The sequence below is a fragment of the Oncorhynchus masou genome, chromosome 20 (assembly GCF_036934945.1).
Source record: "Oncorhynchus masou masou isolate Uvic2021 chromosome 20, UVic_Omas_1.1, whole genome shotgun sequence".
In the NCBI taxonomy this organism is placed as follows: Eukaryota; Metazoa; Chordata; class Actinopteri; order Salmoniformes; family Salmonidae; genus Oncorhynchus; species Oncorhynchus masou.
This window is the reverse complement of record NC_088231.1, coordinates 9,948,687-9,974,803: the sequence shown is the minus strand read 5'-3', so window position 1 is coordinate 9,974,803 and position 26,117 is coordinate 9,948,687. Positions and strand designations below refer to the sequence as shown.

Here is a 26,117-nt window from a genome sequence, read left to right as displayed (position 1 = left end):
CATATTGATTGCCACACACATAGACCCGCATTTAGAAGTTGGTTTAATAATACTTCATTGTGGATAACTGGCAGAGTAAGTTGAAATATAATTTTATTCAACATTCGTTGTCTACATAATTTAGTGATAAGGATATAGAAAGCACTGAGAAAGAACTGTGTCAACTGTTGGGGCGCCGAAGATGTACTCTTAAGTCTAAATTGATTCTCAATTGCGGCGCGGTTCTAGAAACAACGCCCTTTACTTTAATACCACATCAAAATGATTTCACAAATGTAAAATATACACATACTGGTTTAACTGGCTTTATCACAGTTGCAGCCAACAGTATTTTCCAGTTACATGTTTATGGCAGCCTATTCCGTTACACACAGGTGTTCAGAGCACGCGATATAGCTAATTAGCACAGGAGGTCCCTCTGTCTTCTATAAACACGTACTGTAACATAGATATATGGACGTGTGGGAACACTAATCCTATAAAGGCCTGTTGTAATTTAACCTTGTTTTTTGCGGGGACTGATATGAAACTTACGTTCCTTATTTTTCCAAAACCTTACCGCAAGCGATACTTGTTAACATTGAGAGCAAACATCGGTTCTATCATCAATAGGTGATAACGGTAGTTAGCGTCTATGAATGGGGTAGGGGCACCCATGCAACTGGGGATACGAAGTGCTCTTTGAGAGGGAGACGAGTTTGAGTGTGTCAGAAAGTTTGGGGCAGAAAGTGAAGAGAGCAGAGGATAGGCCAAGGTTAAGTGTTCGACCGAGAGCAATCCATAGATGATGAGTATTAGTAAGGCAGAATTTATTGCTATGGTTATTAATTGTCTGCACTGATGGTAGTGGCAGCAGCAGGATCTGGTAGGGCTAAAGTATTGGTATATGTGTAGGGTTAGATAGTGGTGCAATTTATTTTTCACCCTTATTTTCTGTGACATAATGTGAAATTCACACTCCAACCTGTAAAAGACAGCAACACAGCATCAAATCTACCTGCCGGAAACTCACAGGAAGGAGTAAACCTATGCTAGGACAGTTTAATATTTACCTTACTGAGTCTTTGGAATAAAGTTGTATTATTTTCTATTCTATTCTAACACACTGTTCTTTGTAAACAAGGCTGATTTGAGCTTGAAATATACTGATCATACGTGTAATGTAAGAAGTGTGTAATGTAAAATGATGTGTAGTGTAATAAGCAGTACCGTAATTCATAGAACAGCGCGCATACATTTTTAATTTAACCACACCCTTTAAGCTATGACGCCAACAAATAAAATCCTTTTTCTTCTGTGTAAACGGAAGTGAACAGGTGACCAAGAAACATTTCCACATTAACGTTAATATTGTTGTTATTTAGACGTTTATTAACTCACTGGAACTTTACAATATGAGCCATTTAACTGCACAGCATTATCTCGTGTAGTCTTTAATTCGCATTGGAGACAGGACTTGATAAATGTTATCTAGGTAACGCTAGCTAGCTGCAAAAGTTAGCAAACAATGGCTAACTGTATGGTTTTTCACACTCAAATAGCCTCCATCATGGAGGTGCTAGCGAATGCAGCTGTGGCAGAGATCTGTAAACTCGTAGACGACGACTATGCAGTGTTTCGGGTGCAAATTTCTCAAAGCCAAAAAGAAAACAGGGGATTACGGAGGAAACTTCAACTACTGGAACTGAAGGTGGCACGGGAGCGCGCAGAGAGGACAATTCGAGAGCGCGTCCTCGCCAGTCGTCCCAGTAGTGTCAAGATCCTCGACAGATATAGAGGAATGGCAAGAGGTACATTTTGCAGAAGGCTGCAGGGCCTGTGGCCCCATTCCCCTCTCTGCATGTGTTCAGATGTGTTATCCAGAATTGAGTCTTGGTCAGTTTTTGGATAGTATGCAACTTCCCCAGTTTACTTGGCAGATCAATTAGGGATAAATTCTTCTTGCACAAAGACAATATCATATTCTAGAAAAATTATTGAATTTCCTATTGTTATACTCAATATTTTTTTGATGCATGTAATATAATTAATCCATAAATACTATATAAAAAAGTTATGAATAGTGTTATCTTACATCCTTGCCAATTGTAGACATTGTCAATAGTGTACAATATAGCATTGACAGTACCTAACTTAACCACTCCTTTTTCCCACAATCACTCTCAGGTGAAGCACATCTCACTGCAGGCCACAGGAGCTTTGTGAAGCCAGCAGGACAGAACGCTTGGAGAGATGACCAACCCATATCTATAGATGAGGGGAGTGGAATCTCAACCCAGCATGTTATCGTAATAGAGGTTAGTGTGCATAAAACTTGTTATTTGTAAATTACTGTACATCAAATGTCGCCCGTTTATTTTAAAAAGGTAACCCTCAGCTATTGACTTGCTTACATGTACATCCTTATTTATCTGCCGTAGGGGCACTTGTGAGACTTCCCTACGACATTGTTATCCAATGCAGCTCATGTACCTGTAATAACCTCTTATCTGCTTGTCAGTCTGCAGATGCAGAGGCTGCAGGTCCTGGAGGATTGTCTCTGGTCAAGCAGGAGATGACTGAAGGAGATGACCCACGACACAGCAGAGACATCCAGACTGGTGCAGTGGCTGGAGTGGCACCCCTTTTAGCCACGGAGGACCCCGCCACCCCGCCCCAGCCCAGGAGCCAACGCAGCATCACGGAGGTCAGTGGAATGCTGAACGCCGACCTCAAGTCAGAGACAGACAGCGAGAATGTAACTGTAACACACAGGCTCTTACACACAGGACCTGACCAAATGTCAGACCCAGAAAGACTGGGGCTGGGACCACTGGGCTGTCGGCCTGCTCCTGGCTCAGAGTATTTGCTTTACGGTATCCCGAGCCCGAGGATGGTTCATTACCATCGGGACTCAGGTGACACGTTGGAGACTGGCAATGATCTGTCTTGTACTTACACTACAGAGATGGACCCTGGCAACATGCAATTGGGCTTAGAGAGACAAACTGATCTGTCTCGAGAGGACTGGAACCAGTACAGTAGTAGGGGATACACTGAAGGGTGCCTAGATAAGAAAGGGGACGATATAGTGGTAGATGATGTGAAAGTGGAGGGCGACGCTCCTCTGACATGGAATGTAGACAAGACTCACTTAGGAGAAGGACATTCAAAAGGCAGAGATTTTTTAGATTACAGGGAAAGCTTGGAGACAAATCCAAATGTCGCGACCCACTCCCATTTGCACGTGCTCAGGGATCGTGAACCTGTGCCCACGTCGACGGGGCCTTCCAATTCACATGGCTGCGTCCTTTTTGATAAGGTATTGAACTCAGAGGACCAAAGGGCCAAGGAGCAGGGAGGGAGACCAACATCTGGCAATAGCAAAGAGAAACGGTTCCTCTGCACGTTCTGTAACAAAGGCTTCAGCTGCCCCCAGAAGGTGGAGATCCACCAGAGGGTCCACACAGGAGTAAAACCCTTCAGCTGTACCCAGTGTCAAATGCGCTTTGCTGAGGCTGGCAACCTGAAGAGGCACCAGAGGGTCCACACAGGGGAGAAACCCTTCAACTGTACCCAGTGTCAGATGCGCTTCACCCAGGCTTGCCACCTGAAGAGGCATCAGAGGGTCCACACAGGGGAGAAACCCTACAGCTGCCCCCGGTGCGATATGCGCTTCGCCCAGGCTGGCAACCTGAAGATGCACCTGAAGGTCCACACGGAAGAGAGGCCATTCGCCTGTACGCACTGCGGGAAGAGGTTCTCAGAGAGGAGCTATCTCAAGATACACCAGCAGAAAAACCATTCCACACGATAGCCTCTGATTTTCATTGTTGTCAGCAGAAAAGATCCACAGATGCATTTGGAATAACGAGAGTAACACATTTCAGTGTTGAATATTCCTGGTAGAATATTGCATTTAGACATTGTGTGATATATAAGCCTAAACAGTCTTACATATTGTGTTTGTACTGTGTAGGCTATATGATGTTCAGAATTGCATGTTTCATTACCTGCATTCAACTACTTAATTTTACTTAATACTATTTCTATGAGAAACTTCTATTTCTATGTGAAAATATATGTGGTTTATCAACTTCATGGTCATTTTTTTTGTTGAGACATTACATTTACATTTGAGTAATTTAGCAGATGCTCTTATCCAGAGCAACTTAAATCACAGTTATAGCAAGTACAGTTTCCCTCAAAGTAGTTATCAGTAATATCTGTGCAAGTAGGAAAATACTATTTGTATTTATTTATTTTAATGATTCGGGAGGGCTTTTGGATTAATTTAAGATTATATCTGAAGAGGTAGGGTTTCTGAAGATTGTCAGTGAATATGCTGTCCTTACTTCAGGGGGAAGTTGGTTCCACCAATCGGGTGCCCGGACAGAGAAGAACATTGCCTCGGCTGGTCATGGGACGGCTAAGAGACCATAGGTGGCAGAACAGAATGCTTGGGTTGAGGTGTAGGGTTTGATTATAGCTGGAAGGTAGGGAGGGGCAGTTCCCCTTGCTGCTCCGTAAGCAAGCACCATGGTCTGCTAGTGGATGCAAGCTTCAACTGGAAGCCAGTGGAGTGTGCTGAGGTGTGGAGTGACATGGGAGAACTAGGGAAGGTTGAACACCCGGTGGACTGCGGAGTTCTGGATACGTTGCAGGGGTTTGATGGCACAAGCAGGAAATCCAGGCAACAGAGTTGTTGTAATCTAGACCGGAGGTGACAAGTGCAGGGATTAGGACCTGCATCGCTTCCTGTGTGAGGAAGGGTCGTACTCTATAGACGTTAAAGAGCTCGTGTCAAACTTATCACCCATGTTGTAGAGCATGAACCTGCAGGAGCGAATCACTGCTTCGATGTTCTTTGCACTCTGGGAGGGGGACACCATGGTGGTGCAGCTTCGTCTTGTTGAGCTTGAGGTGGGTCGACATCCAAGTTGAGATGTCTGCCAGGCATGCAGAGACGTGTATGTGTGGTTTTCATGTGATGTATTTTAACACTTAAATGTTTAATAAACACAAAATGGGACTTTTCATTCAAAGACTTTCATTGAGACTCTTTAGTATACATCACATCTGATCTCACCCTATTCTGCATACACTCGACAGTGCTTTATAACTGTAGTGGGGATGGGTAAACACTTCATGTTGAAAGTGTGTTTATTACAGGGCCGGCATTATGGGCGGGTCTTAGGGGGGCCCGCTATACTGTATCTCCATAATCGTCCAAACAAAATATTTTAATATTTATCATTTATTTGACCGAGAAACGCGCCGACAGAAAGACCCATCACTGTCAGATAGAGTAACCGAGCAGCCAAAACAGCACCCCTCTGTCTCAGTATGTGAAGCCCATGTATCTGATGCTGTCTGGACTAAAAGAGTATGGCAAGACATTCTCTTTTTTGACCGCATCAGATAAATGGGCTACATATTGTAAGACAGAAAGGAGCTGTTTCAGTCGTTCGGATGCTATTTTGGACTAACGTGTGAAGGTAACCTACTTTCAAAGTGATTTGTTTTACAATCAGATGACAACATCATGACGTGTTGTGTTCATGCCACATTAAAAGGCAGACTAATACATTTTTACAGTTAACTACAAGTCATTTGGACTGCTCATGAATACAAAAAAAATGCTTTAGGCTACTCTGCTACTTTTAAAGTCATGCCCCCCTCCGTCCTAGACTTTTCCTAAATAAGTCTATAATACACATGGTCAGAATCTTAATCTCTATCACAAACAGAATTGGTGTTATAGACCATTTTAGGAGGCCCCTTCTCCCCACAATATGGACTGCTCCCCACCTTCTCCCGATTAGTTGAAGATGCCATGCCCAGTTGATAATCACGTAGATAATTGTCTCGAAGCTGAACCTAAACTATACCGAAACTAAATTCAAACGCATAAGAGATTAAATAAATTAAGTAGGCTAAAGTATGATGGGGGAGAATGGATGGGTTGATGAGCAAGGGGAAGCGAACAATGCATAATTACAGTGGGGCAAAAAAGTATTTAGTCAGCCACCAATTGTGCAAGTTCTCCCACTTAAAAAAATGAGAGGCCTGTAATTTTCATCATAGGTACACTTCAACTATGACAGACAAAATGAGAAAAAAAATCCAGAAAATCACATTGTAGGATTTTTAATTAATTTATTTGCAAATTATGGTGGAAAATAAGTATTTGGTCACCTACAAACTAACAAGATTTCTGGCTCTCACAGACCTGTAACTTCTTCTTTAAGAGGCTCCTCTGTCCTCCACTCGTAACCTGTATTAATGGCACCTGTTTGAACTTGTTATCAGTATAAAACACACCTGTCCACAACCTCAAACAGTCACACTCCAAACTCCACTATGGCCAAGACCAAAGAGCTGTCAAAGGACACCAGAAACAAAATTGTAGACCTGCACCGGGCTGGGAAGACTGAATCTGCAATAGGTAAGCAGCTTGGTTTGAAGAAATCAACTGTGGGAGCAATTATTAGGAAATGGAAGACGTACAAGACCACTGATAATCTCCCTTGATCTGGTGCTCCACGCAAGATCTCACCCCCAGAACCACACGGGGGGACCTATTGAATGACCTGCAGAGTGCTGGGACCAAAGTAACAAAGCCTACCATCAGTAACACACTACGCCGCCAGGGACCCAAATCCTGCAGTGCCAGACGTGTCCCCCTGCTTATGTCCAGGCCCGTCTGAAGTTTGCTAGAGAGCATTTGGATGATCCAGAAGAAGATTGGGAGAATGTCATATGGTCAGATGAAACCAAAATAGAACTTTTTGTTAAAAACTCAACTCGTCGTGTTTGGAGGACAAAGAATGCTGAGTTGCATCCAAAGAACACCATACCTACTGTGAAGCATGGGGGTGGAAACATCATGCTTTGGGGCTGTTTTTCTGCAAAGGGACCAGTTTTTCTGCAAAGGGACCAAATTCTTATTTTCAATGACGGCCTGGGAACAGTGGGCAGAACAACAGATTTGTACCTTGTCAGCTCGGGGGTTTGAACTCGTAACCTTCCGGTTACTAGTCCAACGCTCTAACCACTAGGCTACCCTGAGCACATCTCTGATGAGTCTTCTTCTGATTCTGAGCCTCAGCCTGAACCTATTCCTCCGAGTCCTAAGCGCAAAACATACCTAATTGTGCGCACTGAGCAGGTGGTAGCGCCACCACCAAATGAAATGGTGAGACAGGAAAGCGGGCCGGCACTATTCGGAATAGAACAAGCCGGTGAGAATTCTACGGACCATTATCAGCACAAAATGTCTTCACTGAGAGAGCAGGCCCTACATCTCAAGCAAGAAACCAATTCAGCAACGCACTCCACAGCTTTCGTTTAGGCTGTGTGACATGGACATGCTCCAACTGATAATTAACTTTTTGACTGTCATATCAACACTTACAATTTACTGAACACTTGAAAATGATATATATATTTACATATATCCACATAGGTCCCGAGAAAAACATGCCCCCCTATGAAAAAAATCAAATGCCCATCCAACGGATTCGTTCTGGCACCCACCCTGGTTTATTATCTGTGTGTGCGTGTTTAGATTATGTACCTGATGGAGTGTATGTCTATTTAATCTGTATCACCTGTCTCTTCCAGGAGGAGGACGGTCTAGAGGTGCTGCTGGTGAAGGAGGAGGGTCTGGGGAACCCTGAGGGGACCATGGTCATGGAGGACAACCAGACTACACCTGCTCCTGAACCCACAGAGGAACCAGCTGAGCAGCACAGGACCACATACAGTCTCACTGAGGTGAGCCCACTGTGAACTCCTGTCTGAATGGTATTAGGTCAGGGCTGTATTCACAAAGCCTCTCAGAGTAGGAGTGCTGATCTAGGATCAGTTTTGTCTTTTCAATCATAATGAATAAGACTATGTAGTCAAGTGAGGACGATCAGCACTCTTACTCTGAGATGCATTGTGGATTTTATTTTGTCTAAACTGTGGGACCATGCCTTTTAATGATTGAACCATTAGTGTAAAGTAATCAAATTAATTAACATGTTTTTTTATTTGATCTTTATTTCATCAGGGAGTCATACTGAGACCAAAGGTCTCTTTTACAGATGAGCCCTGAATTACAGAAATTAGAGAAAATACACACATCAAAATATACATCCAAAGTGCAACCAGAAATGAAAGTCATAAAAAAAAAAACATTAATCAGTAACAAGGTCCTCAATCAGCCTTCTGAATTACCCCAGTGGCACCAAAGTATAAATGCAAGAAGATTTGGAAGATTGTTCCACATAAACGATGCAAGAAAACTAAAAGCTGATTAACATATCTTAGAGACCAAAGGTATTCCCGGAGTTAGCCAACCCTGACACCGGGTGTAGTAACTCATAAGTCTAAAGTTTAGCAATAATGTTAGGAACAGTGGGAGTTTTTGTAAAAGGGCTGTATAAATTAAAATGTATCAACCTATGTGACATCAGAGGGCCAACCAACTTTCTGATAGAGATTGCTTTGGTGAGTACTAAATCTGACGCCCGTATTAAAGCACTATGATAACAGCATCTAACAGCTTTAATGAAGTGGCAACTGCGTTCATGTAGATGTCGCCATAGACTGAATAATTTGCTGTCTATTATTTAGCGAGAGGCATGATCTATTTCTTTAGAAGAAGCCTATTTTTATTCTCAACTTCTCCATATTATTTTTAAAAGACAGCTTTTCAGCTATCCAGATGTCCAGACATTTGTAGGCAGGGACACGATCAATATGGACACCATCCAAAGTACATTAGTTATTTTAATGCACTCTAGAGAACAACATATTCTTAGTTTTACCTGCATTCAATACTAATTTCAGGTCAATAAAGTTTTTGGGTAATACGATGAAGACCGACTGTAGTTCAGATAAAGCCTGGTCAATCGTGGTGGAAATAGCATACACAACAGTATCATCAATTTTTTGTAACCTGCAACAATATTGTTAATGTAAACAGTAAAAAGTACAGGACCCAGAATAGACCCCTGCGGGTCTATTTGTCAAGTAATTTTTAAACCAGTTATACTGAACAAAAATATGAACGCAACATGTAAAGTGTTGGTCCCATTTTTCATGAGCTGAAATAAAAGACCCCAGAAATTTTCCATACGCACAAAAAGCTTAAAAGTTATGCACAAATTTGTTTTCATCCCTGTTAGTGATAATTTCTCCTTTGCCAAGATAATCCATCCACCTGACAGGTGTGGCATATCAAGAAGCTGATTAAAGGGGATGATCATTACACAGGTGCAACTTGTGCTGGGGACAATAAAAGAACATTCTAAAATGTGCAGTTTTGTCACACAACACACAAGTTGCCACAAGTTTTGAGAGAGTGTACAATTGGAATGCTGACTGCAGGACTGTCCAACAGAGCTGTTGCCAGAGAATGTAATGCTAATTTCACGACCATAAGCCTCCTCCAATGTAGTTTGAGAATTTGTCAGTATTCAGTACTCCGACTAGAAGTGGTAGGCCACAGACCTCCCGGGTGGCACAGTGGTCTGCATTGCAGTGCTAGCTGTGCCACCAGAGACTCTGGGTTCGAGCCCAGGCTCTGTCGCAGCCGGCCATGACCGGGAGGTCCATGGGGCGATGCAAAATTGGCCTAGCGTCGTCCGGGTTAGGGAGGGTTTGGCCGGTAGGGATATCCTTGTTTCATCTCGCACTAGCGACTCCTGTGGTGGGCCGGGCGCAGTGCACGCTGACCAGGTCGCTAGGTGTACGGTGTTTCCTCTGACACATTGGTGCAGCTGGCTTCCAGGTTGGATGCACGCTGTGTTAAGAAGCAGTGCGTCTTGGTTGGGTTGTGTTTCGGAGGACGTATGGCTCTCGACCTTCGTCTCTCCCCAGCCCGCATGGGAGTTGTAGCGATGAGACAAGACAGTAACTACTAACAATTGGATACTACGAAATTGGGGAGAAAATGGGGGTAAAAAAAAGAAGTGGTAGGCCACAAAAGCTTACAGAACAGGACCGCCGAGTGCTGTAGTGCGTAACGCGTAGAAATCCTCTGTCCTCGGTTGCACTACCGACGTCCAAACTGCCTCTGGAAGCAATGACTGTTCGTCGGGAGCTTCATGAAATGGGTTTCCATGGCCGAGCAGTCGCACACAAGCCTAAGATCACCATGCGCAAGGCCAAGCGTCGGCTGGCCTAAAGCTCTCCGCCATCGCAGTGGAAATGCGTTCTCTGGTGTAATTACGCTTCACCATCTGGCAGTCTGACAGACAAATCTGGGTTTTTTACGATGCCAGATGCATAATGCCAACCTGTAAAGTTGGACGGAAGAGGCTTGGGCTAGGCCTTTTAGTTCCAGGGAAGGGAAATCTTAATGCTACAGCATACAAAGACATTTAACGATTCTGTGCTTCCAACTATGTAGCAACTGTTTGGGGAAAGCCCTTTTCTGTTTCAGCATGACAATGCACCTGTGCACAAAGCGAGGTTCATACAGAAAGGGTTTGTTGAGATCGGTGTGGAAGATCTTGACTGGCCTGCACTGAGCCCTGACCTAAACCCATCAAACACCTTTGGGATGAATTGGAATACCGACTGCAAGCCAGGCCTAACGTCACTAATGCTCTTGTGGCAGAATGGAAGCAAGTCCCCGCAGCAATGTTCCAACATCTAGTGGAAAGCCTTCCCAGAAGAGTGGAGGCTGTTATAGCAGCAATGTTCGACGAGCAGGTATCCACGTTTGGTCATGTAGTGTACAGTCGTGGCCTAATGTTTTGAGAATGACACAAATATGAATTTTTACAAAGTCTGCTGCCTCAGTTTGTATGATGGCAATTTGCATATACTCCAGAATATTATGAAGAGTGATCAGATGAACTGCAATTAATTGCAAAGTCCCTCTTTGCCATGCAAATGAACTGAATCCCCCCCTAAACATTTCCACTGCATTTCAGCCCTGCCACAAAAGGACCAGCTGACATCATGTCAGTGACTCTCCTGTTAACACAGGTGTGAGTGTTGATGAGGACAAGGCTGCAGATCACTCTGTCATGCTGATTGAGTTCGAATAACAGACTGGAAGCTTCAAAAGGAGGGTGGTGCTTGGAATCATTGTTCTTCCTCTGTCAATCATGGTTACCTGCAAGGAAACACATGCCGACATCATTGCTTTGCACAAAAAGGTCTTCACAGGCAAGGATATTGCTGCCAGTAAGATTGCACCTAAATCAACCATCGATCAGATCATCAAGAACTTCAAGGAGAGCGGTTCAATTGTTGTGAAGGAGGCTTCAGGGCACCCAAGAAAGTCCAGCAAGCAGCAGGAACGTCTCCTAAAGTTGATTCAGCTGCGGGATCGGGGCACCGCCAGTACTGAGCTTGCTCAGGAATGGCAGCAGGCAGGTGTGAGTGCATCTGCACGCACAGTGAGGCGAAGACTTTTGAAGGATGGCCTGGTGTCAAGAAGGGCAGCAAAGAAGCCACTTCTCTCCAGGGAAAACATCAGGGACAGACTGATGTTCTGCAAAAGGTACAGGGATTGGACTGCTGAGGACTGGGGTAAAGAACTTTTCTCTGATGAATCCCCTTTCCGATTGTTTGGGGCATCCGGAAAAAACTTGTCCGGAGAAGACAAGGTAAGCACTACCATCAGTCCTGTGTCATGCCAACAGTAAAGCATCCTGAGACCATTCATGTGTGGGGTTGCTTCTCAGCCAAGGGAGTGGGCTCACTCACAATTTTGCCTAAGAACACAGCCATGAATAAAGAATGGTACCAACACATCCTAAGAGAGCAACTACTCCCAACCTTCCAGGAACAGTTTGGTGACAAACAATTCCTTTTCCAGCATGATGGAGTACCTTGCCATAAGGCAAAAGCGATAACTAAGTGACTCGGGGAACAAAACATAGATATTTTGGGTCCATGGCCAGGAAAATCCCCAGACCTTAATCCCATTGAGACTTGTGGTCAATCCTCAAAAGGCGGGTGGACAAACAAAACCCCACAAATTCTGACAAACTCCAAGCATTGATTATGCAAGAATGGGCTGCCATCAGTCAGGATGTAGCCTAGAAGTTAATTGACAGCATGCCAGGGGAGATTGCAGAGATCTTGAAAAAGAAGGGTCAACACTGCAAATATTAACTCTTTGCATCAACTTCATGTAAGTGTCACTAAAAGCCTTTGACACTTATGAAATGTGTGTAATTATACTTCAGTGTTCCATAGTAACATCTGACAAAAATATCTAAAGACACTGAGGCAGCAAACTTTGTGGAAATTAATATTTCTGTCATTCTCAAAACGTTTGGCCACGACTATGTTGATGGTGGTGCTGGAGATGATGAATATAAAGTTGACGATTTTTAAATGTCCATTTAAGCAAGGCATCTAGCACATAACAGGTCGTAAATTGGTGAAATGAAGAAAGAAAAAAAGATTCACTAGAAGTTGACTGGTTAACCGTCGAGTTAGCTAGAGTCCGGCAGAGGGAAGAACAGTCGATTGACTGACCATTGTCAATTAAACCACCGTTTTTCTCAAATAATAAGTCTGCCAAGGTAAAATTGTGTTTAAAAGTATCACTCATCTCATTCTTATCAGTTCCTTGCATTGGACCGGGCCTGATTTCTCATCTGAAGGAGCTCAGATAGCTCTGAAGATCTAACCCTTGGTTTTCTATCTTTGACTCTGAATTTTTTTTAAAGGGGCGTGTTAACTAACTAACCAACTAACTATGGGACAATGATCACTGAGATCATATGCAAATACTCCACTAGACAAATATTTATGGGGGTTATTAGTAAGACATTTACCTGTGTGGGTTTTGAGATCAGTTGAGTCAGATTAAAATCAATGCATATTGTGCATTCGTAAAGTATTTAGACCCCTTGATTTTTTTTCCACATTTTGTTACGTTAAAGCCTTATTCTAAAATTGATTAAGTTGTTTTTTCCCCTCAATCTACACACAACACCCTATAGTGACAAAGCAATAACTGTTTTTTAGACATTTGCGCAAATTTATTACAAATAAAAAACTATCACATTTACATACTTATTCAGACCCTTTAGTCATTACTTTGTTGAAGCACCTTTGGCAGCAATTACAGCCTTGAGTCTACTTGGGTATGACCCTACAAGCTCGGCACACCTGTATATGGGGAGTTTCTCCCATTCTTCTATGCAGATCCTTTCAAGCGCTGTCAGGTTGGATGGGAAGCGTTGTTGCACAGCTATTTTCAGGTCTCTCCAGAGATGTTCAATGGGGTTGAAGTCCGGGCTCTGGCTGGGCCCCTCAAGGACATTCAGAGACTTGTCCCGAAGCCACTTGTGCATTGTTTTGGCTGTGTGCTTAGGGCCGTTGTCCTGTTGGAAGGTGAACCTTCGCCTGAGGTTCTGAGCACTCTGGAGAAGGTTTTCATCAAGGATCTCTGTACTTTGCTCCATTCATCTCTCCCTCGATCCTGACTAGTCTCCCAGTCCCTGCTGCTGAAAATCATCCCCCACAGCATGATGCTACCACCACCATGCTTCACTTTAGGAATGGTGCCAGGTTTCCTCCAGACATGAAGCTTGGCATTTAGGCCAAAGAGTTCAATCTTGGTTTCATCAGGCCAGAGAATCTTGTTTCTCATTGTCTGAGAGTCCTTTATGTGCCTTTTGGCAAACTCCAAGCAGGCTGTCATGTGTCTTTTACTGAGGAGTGTTTCTGTCTGGTCACTCTACCCTAAAGGCCTGATTGGTGGAGTGCTGCAGAGATGGTTGTCATTCTGGAAGGTTTTCGCGGATCCACAGAAAAACTCTAGAGCTCTATCCGAGTGACCATCGGGTTCTTGGTCACCTCCCTGACCAAGGCCCTTCTCCCCCGATTGCTCAGTTTGACCAAGGGGCCAGCTTTAGGAAGAGTCTTGGTGGTTCCAAACTTTTTCCATTTAATCATGATGGAGGCCACTGTGTTCTTGGGGACATTCAATGCTGAAGACATTTTTTGGTACCCTTCCCCAGATCTGTGTCTCGACACAATCTTGTCTCGGAGCTTTACGGACAATTCCGTGGCTTGGTTTTTGCTCTGACATGCACTGTCAACTGTGGGACCTTAAATAGACAAGTGTGTGCCTTTCCCAATCAAATTCAATCAATTAAATTTACCACCGGTGGACTCCAATCAAGTTGTTGAAACATCTCAAGGATGATCAATGTAAACAGGATGCACCTGAGCTATATTTCAAGTCTCATAGCAAAGGGTCTGAATACTTAGGTATGGTTGAAGTCGTAAGTTTACATACACCATAGCCAAATATATTAGCCAAATTCAGTTTTCACAATTCCTGACATTTAATTCTAAAAAATGACCTGTCAGGTTAGTTAGGATCACCACGTTATTTTAATAAGGTGAAATGTCAGAATAATAGTAGAGAGAATGATTTATTTTAGCTTTTATTTCTTTCATCACATTTCCAGTGGGTCAGAAGTTTACATACACTCACATAGTATTTGGTAGCATTGCCTTTAAATTGTTTAACATGGGTCAAACGTTTCGGGTAGCCTTCCACAAGCTTCCCACGATAAGTTGGGTGCATTTTGGCCCATTCCTCCTGACAAAGCTGTGGTAACTCAGTCAGGTTTGTAAGTCTTCTTGCTCGCACACACTTCTTCAGTTCTGCCCACAAATGTTCTATGGGATTGAGGTCAGGGCTTTGTGATGGCCACTCCAATACCTGGACTTTGTTGTCCTTAAGCCATTTTGCTACAACTTTGGAAGTATGCTTGGGGTCATTTTCCATTTGGAAGACCCATTTGCAACCAAGCTTTAACTTGCTGATTGATGTCTTGAGATGTTGCTTCAATATATCCACATAATTTTCTTTCCTCATGATGTCATCTATTTTGTGAAGTACACCAGTCCCTCCTGCAGCAAAGCAACATGATGCTGCCCGTGATTCACGGTTGGGATGGTATTCTTCGGCTTGCAAGCCTTCCCCTTTTTCCTCCAAACATAACAATGGTCATTATGGTCAAACAGTTCTATTTTTGTTTCATCCGACCAGAGGATATTTCTCCAAAAAGTATGATCTTTGTTCCCATGTGCAGTTGCAAACCGTAGTCTGGCTTTTTTATGGCAGTTTTGGAGCAGTGGCTTCTTCCTTGCTGAGCGCCCTTTCAGGTTATGTTGATATAGGACTCTTTTTACTGTGGACATAGATACTTTTGTATCCGTTTCCTCCAGCTTCTTCACAAGGCCCTTTGCTGTTGTTCTGGGGTTGAGTTGCACTTTTCGCACTAACGTGCGTTCATCTCTAGGACACAGAAAGCGTCTCCTTCCTGAGCGGTATGACAGCTGCGTGGTCCCATGGTGTTTATACTTGACATCAAATTATGTCAATTTGCCTATCGGAAGCTTCTAAAGCCATGAAATCAATTTCTGGAATTTTCCAAGCTGTTTAAAGGCACAGTCAACCTAGTGTATGTAAACTGCTGACACTCTGGAATTGTGATACAGTGAATTATAAGTGAAATATTCTGTCTGTAAACAATTGTTGGAAAAATAACTTGTGTCATGCACAAAGTAACCAACTTGCCAAAGCAACTAACCAACTTGCCAAAGTATAGTTTGTTAACAAAAAATTTGTGGAGTGGTTGAAAAAGAGTTTTAATGACTCCAACCTAAGTGTATGTAAACTTCCGACTTCAACTGTATATATTCTTATCTCATTCCTTTACTAGATTGTGTGTATTAGATTTTGTTGTGAAATTTGTTCGATATTAGGTTTTGTTGTGGAATTGTTAGATATTACCTGTTAGATACTGTTGCACTGTCGGATCTAGAAGCATAAGCATTTTGCCCTGCTGATGTCACGAATCTCGCCGAAGATGGTGCCTCTTCCTGTTCGGGTGGCGATCGGCGGTCGTCGTCGCCGGCCTATTAGCTGCCATCGATTCCCTTTCCGTTTGTTTCTGTTTATTGGGTTTAATTGGGTACACCTGTTTTGAGTTAGTGTTTGTTTGTAGGCTATTTAAGGGCACTAGGCCCGCTGGGTATTTGTGCAGGCTTGTTTCCTGTTATCTATGTATGAGTGTTATCAGTATTTTTCCAGACAGTTTTTAGTCCGGTGTATTTTTGGGACGGGTTGTTTCATGCGCCCTGGTGTTTTGCATGTCGTGGATCCACAGTCTTTGGAATAAAATATCCATGTACTGAATTACCTGCTCTCTGCGCTTGACTCCTCCACTCATCATCGTTAGAAGTTGTAACAGCTAACCATGTGTATGTTACCACAATTCTTTTTATTTGAAGTAATTTTTTGTCATACCCATGGTACACGGTGTGATTTGTTTAATTTTTAATTATTCTTTTTTTAACCTTTATTTAACCAGATAGGCTAGTTGAGAACAAGTTCTCAGTTACAATTGTGACCTGGCCAAGATAAAGCAAAGCAGTGTGACAAAAACAACAACACAGAGTTACACAAACCAACCTACAGTCAATAACACAATAGAAAAATCTGTGTACAGTGTGTGCAAATGTAGAAGAGTAGGGAGGTAAGGCAATAAATAGGCCATAGGGGCAAAATGATTACAATTTAGCATTAACATTGGAGTGACAGGTGTGCAGATGAGGATGCAAGTAGAGATACTGGGGTGCAAAAGAGCAGGAAGATAAGCAACAATATGGGGATGAGGTAGTTGGGTGTGCTATTTACAGAATGGCTGTGTACAGGTACAGTGATTGGTAAGCTGCTCTGACAGCTGATGTTTAAAGTTAGAGAGGGAGATCTAAGACTCCAGCTTCAGTGATTTTTGCAATTAGTTCCAGTCATTGGCAGCAGAGAACTGGAAGGAAAGGCGGCCAAAGTAAGTGTTGGAGTTGGGGATGACCAGTGAAATACACCTGCTGGAGCGCGTGACCAGTGAGCTGAGATAAGGTGGGGCTTTACCTAGCCAATACTTATAGATAACCTGGAACCAGTGGATTTGGCGACAAATATGTAGTGAGGGCCAGCCAACGAGAGCATACAGGTCGCAGTGATGGGTAGTATATGTGTCACGGCCGTCGTCAGAATGAGACCACGGTGCAGCGTGGTGAGCGTACATTTTCTATTATTTTGTTAAAATGTCACCAACAAAACAAGAAATAACAGAAACGACCGTGAAGCTTACAAGGGCTATAGTACCCCTAACAAAGACAACTTCCCACAATGACAGAAAGGAAAAAGGCTGCCTAAGTATGATTCCCAATCAGAGACAACGATAGACAGCTGTCCCTGATTGAGAACTAAACCTGGCCAACACATAGAAATACAAAAACATAGAAAACAGAACATAGAATGCCCACCCAAATCACACCCTGACCAAACCAAATAGAGACATAAAAAGGCTCTCTAAGGTCAGGGCGTGACAATATGGGGCTTTGGTAACAAAACGGATGGCACTGTGATAGACTACATCCAATTTGCTGAGTAGAGTGTTGGAGGCTATTTTGTAAATGACATCGCCGAAGTCAAGGATCGGTAGGATAGTCAGTTTTACGAGGGTATGTTTGGCAGCATGAGTAAAGGAGGCTTTGTTGTGAAATAGGAAGCCGATTCTAGATTTAATTTTGGATTGGAGATGCTTAATGTGAGTTTGGAAGGAGAGTTTACAGCTTTGGCCAGGTCAATGAAGAAGGCTGCCCAGTACTGTCCTCTATCAATGGCGGTTATGACATAGTTTAGGACCTTGAGCGTGGCTGAGGTGCACCCATGACCAGCTCGGAAACCAGATTGCATAGTGGAGAAGGTATGGTGGGATTCAAAATGGTCGGTGATCTGTTTGTTAACTTGGCTTTCAAAGATTTTAGAAAGGCAGGGCAGAATGAATATAGGTCTATAACAGTTTGGGTCTAGAGTGTCTCACGTGGCAGCTTTCCAATTTTTGTGGACCTCAGATGATACAAAAGAGAGGTTGAACAGGCTAGTAATAGGGGTTGCAACAATTTCATCAGATACTTTTAGAAAGAGAGATTCCAGATTGTCTAGCCCAGCTGATTTGCAGAACATTTCAGAACATCAGCTATCTGGAATTGTGTGAAGGAAAAGCGGGGAGGGGGGCTTGGGCAAGTTGCTGCGGGGGGTTCTGAGATGTTGGCCGGGGTAGGGGTAGCCAGGTGGAAAGCATGGCCAGCCGTAGAAAAATGCTTATTAAAATTATTGATTATCGTAGATTTATTTGTGGTGACAGTATTTCCTATCCTCAGTGCAGTGGGAAGCTGGGAGGAGGTGCTCTTATTCTGCATGGACTTTACAGTGTCCCAAAACGTTTTAGAATTAGTGCCACAGGATGCAAATGTCTGTTTGAATGAGCTAGCCTTAGCTTTCCAAACTGACTGAGTATATTGGTTTCTGACTTCCCTGAAAAGTTGCATATCGCGGGGGCTATTCGATGCTAATGCAGAACACCACAGGATGTTTTTGTTCTGGTCAAGGGCAGTCAAGTCTGGGGTGAACCAAGGGCTATGTCTGTTCTTAGTTCTCCATTTTTTGATCGGGGCATGCTTATTTAAGATGGTGAGGAAAGCACTTTTGAAGAGCAAGCAGGCATCCTCTACTGACGGGATGAGATTAACATCCTTTCAGGATACCCGTGCCAGGTCGATTAGAAAGACCTGCTTGCTGAAGTGTTTTAGGGATACATTTGACAGTGATGAGGGGTGGTCATTTGACCGCGGACCCATTATGCACGCAGGCAATGAGGCAGTGATTTCTGAGATCCTGGTTGAAGACAGCAGAGGTGTATTTAGATGGCAAGTTGGTCAGGATGATATCTGTGAGGGTGCCCATGGTTATTGATTTAGGGTTGTACCTGGTAGGTTCCTTGATAATTTGTGTGAGATTGAGGGCATCAAGCTTAGATTGTTGGACGGCTGGGGTATTAAGCGTGTCCCAGTTTAGGTCACCTAACATTGCGAACTCTGAAGATAAATAGGAGGCAATCAATTCACATATGGTGTCCAGGGCACAGCTGGGGGCTGAAGGGGGTCTATAACAAGGAGCAACGGTGAGAGACTTTTTAAAAGTAGAAGCTCGAATTGTTTGGGCACAGACCTGGATAGTATGACAGAACTCTGCAGGCTATCTCTGCAATAGATTGCCACTCCGCCCCCTTTGACAGTTCTATCTTGACGGAAAATGTTATAGTTAGGTATGGAAATTTCAGGATTTTTGGTGGCCTTCCTAAGCCAGGATTCAGACATGGTTGCCGGAGTGTGCTAAAGCAGTGAATAAAGCAAACTTAGGGAGGAGGCTTCTAATGTTAACATTTATGAAACCAAGGCTTTTACTGTTTCCGAAGTCAACAAATGAGAGCTCATGGGGAATGGGAGTGATGCGGGGGACTGCAGGTCCTGGGTTAACCTCTACATCACCAAATGTAAACAAAGGAGGAGTATGATAAGGGTACAGCTAAAGGCTATAAAAACTGGTTGTCTAGTGCGTTCGGAACAGACAGTAAAAGGAGCAGATTTTTGGGCGCAGAAGAATAGATTAAAGGCATAATTTACAGACAAGGGAATGCTAGGATTGGCAAAAGAGGTATTGTAGCCCAGGAATTGGCCGATGGACCTCTTCGGCTAGCCGGGAGATGGGCCTAGCTCGAGGCTAGCTCAAGGCTAACTGGTGCTTGCTTCGGGACAGAGACGTTAGCCAGGAGTATCCAACCGGATAGCAGCTAGCTAGCTGCAATGATCCGGTTTAAAGGTTCAGGAGAGTATGTTCAGTCCGTTATTGGAAATTGAGATATTTATTTTTTAATATATACTGAATAGATACGAAGAAAACAATATATACACGGGACAAGACAAAACAGACGTCCGACTGCTACGCCATCTTGGAATTATGATATATATACACAGCGGGGCAAAAAAGTATTTAGTCAGTCACCAATTGTGCAAGTTCTCCCACTTAAAAAGATGAGAGAGGCCTGTAATAAGTACACTTCAGCTATGACAGACAAAATGAGAAAAAAAATCCTGAAAATCACATTGTAGGATTTTTTTATGAATTTATTTGCAAATTATGGTGGAAAATAAGTATTTGGTCACCTACATACAAGCAAGATTTCTGGCTCTCACAGACCTGTAACTTCTTCTTTAAGAGGCTCCTCTGTCCTCCACTCGTTACCTGTATTAATGGCACCTGTTTGAACTTGTTATCAGTATAAAAGACCCCTGTCCACAACCTCAAACAGTCACACTCCAGACTCCACTATGGCCAAGACCAAAGAGCTGTCAAAGGACACCAGAAACAAAACTGTAGACCTGCACCAGGCTGGGAAGACTGAATCTGCAATAGGTAAACAGCTTGGTTTGAAGAAATCAACTGCAGGAGCAATTATTAGGAAATGGAAGACATACAAGACCACTGGTAATCTCCCTCGATCTGGGGCTCCACGCAAGATCTCACCCCGTGGGGTCAAAATGATCACAAGAACGGTGAGGAAAAATCCCAGAACCACACGGGGGGACCTAGTGAATGACCTGCAGAGAGCTGGGACCAAAGTAACAAAGCCTACCATCAGTAACACACTACGCCGCCAAGAACTCAAATCCTGCAGTGCCAGACCTGTCCCCCTGCTTAAGCCAGTACATGTCCAGGCCCCTCTGAAGATTGCTAGAGAGCATTTGGATGATTCAGAAGAAGATTGGGAGAATGTCATATGGTCAGATGAAACCAAAATATAACTTTTTGGTAAAAACTAAACTCGTCTTGTTTGGAGGACAAAGAATGCTGAGTTGCATCCAAAGAACACCATACCTACTGTGAAGCATGGGGGTGGAAACATCATGCTTTGGGCTGTTTTTCTGCAAAGGGACCAGGACGACTGATCCGTGTAAGGGAAAGAATGAATGGGGCCATGTATCATGAGATTTTGAGTGAAAACCTCCTTCCATCAGCAAGAGCATTGAAGATGAAACGTGGCTGGGTCTTTCAGCATGACAAGATTCAGCATGACAATGATCCCAAACACACCGCCCAGGCAACGAAGAAGTGGCTTCGTAAGAAGCATTTCAAGGTCCTGGAGTGGCCTAGCCAGTCTCCAGATCTCAACCCCATAGAAAATCTTTGGAGGGAGTTGAAAGTCTGTGTTGCCTTGTGAACCTTGTGAAGACTTACAGAAAACATTTCACCTCTGTCATTGCCAACAAAGGGTATATAAAAGTATTGAGAAAATCTTTTGTTATTGACCAAATACATATTTTCCCTCATAATTTGCAAATAAATTCATAAAAAATCCTACAATGTGATTTTCTGGATTTTTTTCTCATTTTGTCTGTCATAGTTGAAGTGTACTTATGATGAAAATTACAGGCCTCCCTCATCTTTTTAAGTGGGAGAACTTGCACAATTGGTGGCTGACTAAATACTTTTTTGCCCGACTGTACACCACGGCTTTCACCCAATCAATATTCAGGGATTGAACCCGGTTTCTAATTTTAAATAAATCGCTTTTGTGCATGTGCATAACTATAGATGAATCCAACAGGATAGTTTGAGTGACGAAAGTTAGACAGAGGAACTCGAAATCCCTGAGAAAGAAACACGGACAAACTTAAAAAAACAAATGTTCGGCTAATTTCTGGCAATTATGCCGTTGTGTGCCAGATGTTAAGACTCCATACCGTTATGCATTGCCCATTTGCCAGATTGACTTGTCATTTCAATATGCATAGGCTACAGACTAAAATCTGGATTTATGATTGTATTTCAATGTTGCCATGGTTAACTTGAAAGATGCAGGTAGCCTATAGCCTCTGATAGGCCTACATCTTCAGAATGTCTAAATTAGCCTAGGCAAAACGTAGGCAAGATGTAAACTGAACGATTTAGCAGCTTGCTTAGTTCAAATTAACAGACTAATTTATTTAACATGAATAGTTTGGCAATTTCGAGGTAAGAAGTGCTTGTGTTTCCCAATAGCCTGCTGGAATAGGCTACTGAGGATGGGGTCGTAATTTCAATCACTGAAAAAAATAATAGTAATATGTAGCCTATACGAAAGGAATATGCTTGTCAGCAAGAGCCAGTGTTAATTTTAAATGTTATACCTGCAGCCTAATCTGACTGACTGCTACCGTCAATCTAATGCGTTCTAACAACTGATCGGCAATTGCGATACAAGATTGATGACTTACAATTCCATTAACTAAACATGGCCATAAATTGCATAATAACACAGGGCTACAACAACAATACACTGAAGTTATAGTCTATTTATTAAATCAGTTTGCCTGCTCCAGGTAGGATACACAAGTGGCACAAATTGATTTGCAATGACTCCAGTGACAGTCATTTCAACATATTTCTTGTATCAAATGGCAGTCTACAGTAGCCTACAATGGCATATAAATTAATAGTCTACTTGATGGCCAATAGATGCAAATGTATCATTCTCCACATTTAATGTCAGTTTCATTGAGGACTTTTCCCCATAACAGAAGAATGCAAAGGAGTTCCATCTTCCATATCTAATTTCCGCTGGTGCATAATGACAAAGTTAAATAGCCTACCTACTGGTAAACGTTGTCACAACATGCTCCTGTTGCTTTGTCTCCACTCAGTCACATGACTCAGCGAACAGTGGACTAAACTGCATGCTGTCGTGCTCTCTCAACACAGACATACCCCTACAACCCTCAACACCACCCATTTGCTCAGCAATAGGCTGCCTCACTGCCTGATAGTCAGCAGCAGGTCACAATAAAATATTTGTACAAAAATATGACGTGGTGCAATTTAGACCTTGCACAAAAATTCGCAACACGCAATCAATACATTTTCACCCGCAACATCGTTTTCAAAGTAACCCAATTTGGCAGGGAAAACACAAACATAGTGTGTATTTGAGATACTAAACTACAAAAATCAAATCCTCGTCTGGTAAAGAAGAAACACCTGTCAGAACAGAAATGTCAAGATTGTTATAATACTGTAATTGCATCAAATGGTTGTTTTGTGCAACAGAATAAGGGGTGGTTAGAACACTCATCTATGTGGGTTCTACTGAGGATGGGCTTCTGGGAGATTTCACACTGGTGGAAGATTTACGATGTCTTTGGGTGATAATTCTAAAGAGATCGCATTCCATAGCATGAGTTAATGTTTCTGTTCTTTAGGGTACCAGGGAGAGATGACTCAGGGCCAGACCCTGGTTTCTACACAATGAGGACAGTATTTACAGCAGATACTGTTTGCTGTGAATTATTAGTCACCTTGTGACACATTCCATACATCTGTTGTTTGTCATGAACATCCAGGAGGATGGACTTTCCTATTAAATGCTGTGGCTCAAATCCGCTCGTTGAGTTCTCAGTAATCACCTCCAAGGGTGTTTACCGACCAGCTCCTTTACTGCAGTAATTAACTTCTTACGGCTGAAATCCCGTTAACGGGATCGATTTGACAACAGCCATTGAAAGTGCAGGGCGCCAAATTCAAACAACAGAAATCTCATATTTAAAATTCCTCAAACATATACACCATTTTGAAGATAAACTTGTCCGATTTCAAAAAGACTTTACGAAGAAAGCACACCATCTGATTATGTTAAGTTAGCGCCTAGTCACTGAAAAACACAGCCATTTTCCAGCCAAAGAAAGGAGTCACAAAAAGCAGAAATAGAAATAAAATTAATCACTAAACTTTGATCTTCATCAGATGGCACTCATAGGACTTCATGTTACACAATACATGTATGTTTTGTTCGATAAAGTTCATATTTATATCCAAAAATCTCAGTTTACATTGGCGAGTTATGTTCAGTAATGTTTTGCCTCCAAAACATCCGGTGATTTTGCAGAGAGCCACATCAATTTACAGGAATACTCATCATAAATGTTGATAAAAGATACAAGTGTTATGCATAGAATTAAAGATTATCTCTGGAACATTTCTCCTCTATTTTTATTCTCCTTGCTGATGACTGATAACACGCCACTTTTGAACAACACAGAGTCAAAGACAAATCAAATCATTGATATACCCCAGAGCTTTCGGAGTTTATTCAACTGAGAAACCTGGGGCCTCATTTATAAAAAAAATCTTAGATTATACTTGAACTTAGTCGTAAGATAATTTTCGACAGTGTGCTTACGTTCAGTTCATAAAAGATACTGATCATAAAAAACCTTGCTTATGCAGGTTCTAAGAAGCCCATTTGTAACTTACGCACCTGGGATCTATAATTCTCAAATTAACTTAAAATTGACGGCACCTGAACGTGCCTTATCTGAACCATTCTGACATCGTACCGTCGTCCTCAAAACTGTTCCGAGGTTATATTGTCGTCAAGGCTTTATATAGGAAGGGAGAGGAGAGCATGTTTGAAAAGTTTTATAGCCCATGTCCCTTCACAGGGGCGGGCCTGATTGAACAGAGCCCTACCTTATGAAAACCCAAATCTCACATTTTAGAAGCTAAAATCACATTTCATCCAATCACGAATACTTTCATATTCAAACATTTAAATTTAACAACAATTCCATGTGAATCCGATAACTCTGATGTGTAGACTTTCCACTGTAGAGTTTATGTCATCTTATCATTGATGAGAATGTCTCAGATGACAACCGAACTGACATAATTTTCATTAAAAAGTACCACCGCATATGTTCAATTGGTCGGATTACCAGAATATAGTTAATTTCCCCCCACCTTCTGATGTTCCCAGAATCTCTATGTTAACCAAGGGTTTTGAAAATGTAACATCAGCAGGGTAGAGAGAGGAAAAAGGGGGGAAGAGGTATTTATGACTGTCATAAACCTACCCCCAGGCCAACGTCATGACACTAGCATGCACCGATGTAATGCTCACATATGCTCACTGCTAACACAGTTGTTTTCATGCTACAGATTTTACCATCGACAGCCATCAACATCATTAAGCCCTACACAACTAACACGCTGTTTCCTATTTAATTACAGATAATAAATAATGCTCAACTGGGACAACTGGCTGGGTGTGATTTCTTTGAACAAAACAACGCAAGGAGAGTACGATTGATTTCTGTTACAGATGCATGCCAGCAAACCCACAACACATTATTGCACTATAACGGTGACAAATGGTGCCCACACACTGTTAGGGCCTACATAAAGCTGTCCCAACAGCAGTCCCAACACCTTACCAATGCTACACCTGGCTTTCAGCTGAGTCTTATCTGGCCTTTTAATAAAACATAGCTGATTCCTGACTTGCTTAACCAAATGTGGTTTCTATTGACAATTAAGATGTACAAACTATGGAATAGGGGGACGACGAACAGATGATAGGCAAGCCGTAATTTCGATTAAGACATTAATGAACGAGCAACAACGGATGTAGTCAATATAACATTACATCATTACATTACATTTAAGTCATTTAGCAGACGCTCTTATCCAGAGCGACTTACAAATTGGTGAATTCACCTTCTGACATCCAGTGGAACAGCCACTTTACAATAGTGCATCTAAATCATTTAAGGGGGGGTGAGAAGGATTACTTATCCTATCCTAGGTATTCCTTGAAGAGGTGGGGTTTCAGGTGTCTCCGGAAGGTGGTGATTGACTCCACTGTCCTGGCGTCGTGAGGGAGTTTGTTCCACCATTGGGGGGCCAGAGCAGCGAACAGTTTTGACTGGGCTGAGCGGGAACTGTACTTCCTCAGTGGTAGGGAGGCGAGCAGGCCAGAGGTGGATGAACGCAGTGCCCTTGTTTGGGTGTAGGGCCTGATCAGAGCCTGGAGGTACTGCGGTGCCGTTCCCCTCACAGCTCCGTAGGCAAGCACCATGGTCTTGTAGCGGATGCGAGCTTCAACTGGAAGCCAGTGGAGAGAGCGGAGGAGCGGGGTGACGTGAGAGAACTTGGGAAGGTTGAACACCAGACGGGCTGCGGCGTTCTGGATGAGTTGTAGGGGTTTAATGGCACAGGCAGGGAGCCCAGCCAACAGCGAGTTGCAGTAATCCAGACGGGAGATGACAAGTGCCTGGATTCGGACCTGCGCCGCTTCCTGTGTGAGGCAGGGTCGTACTCTGCGGATGTTGTAGAGCATGAACCTACAGGAACGGGCCACCGCCATGATGTTAGTTGAGAACGACAGGGTGTTGTCCAGGATCACGCCAAGGTTCTTAGCGCTCTGGGAGGA

The 26,117-nt window shown here is 43.0% G+C and overlaps 1 protein-coding gene across 3 annotated transcripts in view; it reads left to right on the top strand.

The window, feature by feature from the left end:
• Positions 1-1,304: 1,304 nt before the first annotated feature.
• Positions 1,305-26,117, top strand: part of LOC135506901 (zinc finger protein 777-like) — a 199,309-nt gene continuing 174,496 nt past the window's right edge. For all 3 annotated transcript variants that reach the window (XM_064926329.1, XM_064926328.1, XM_064926327.1), the window contains exons 1-4: positions 1,305-1,790; positions 2,167-2,297; positions 2,501-2,686; positions 7,606-7,758. In XM_064926329.1, the coding sequence (XP_064782401.1) occupies positions 1,508-1,790; positions 2,167-2,297; positions 2,501-2,686; positions 7,606-7,758 (753 nt within the window). In that variant the 5' untranslated portion in view covers positions 1,305-1,507. The remainder of the gene's footprint in view (positions 1,791-2,166; positions 2,298-2,500; positions 2,687-7,605; positions 7,759-26,117) is intronic.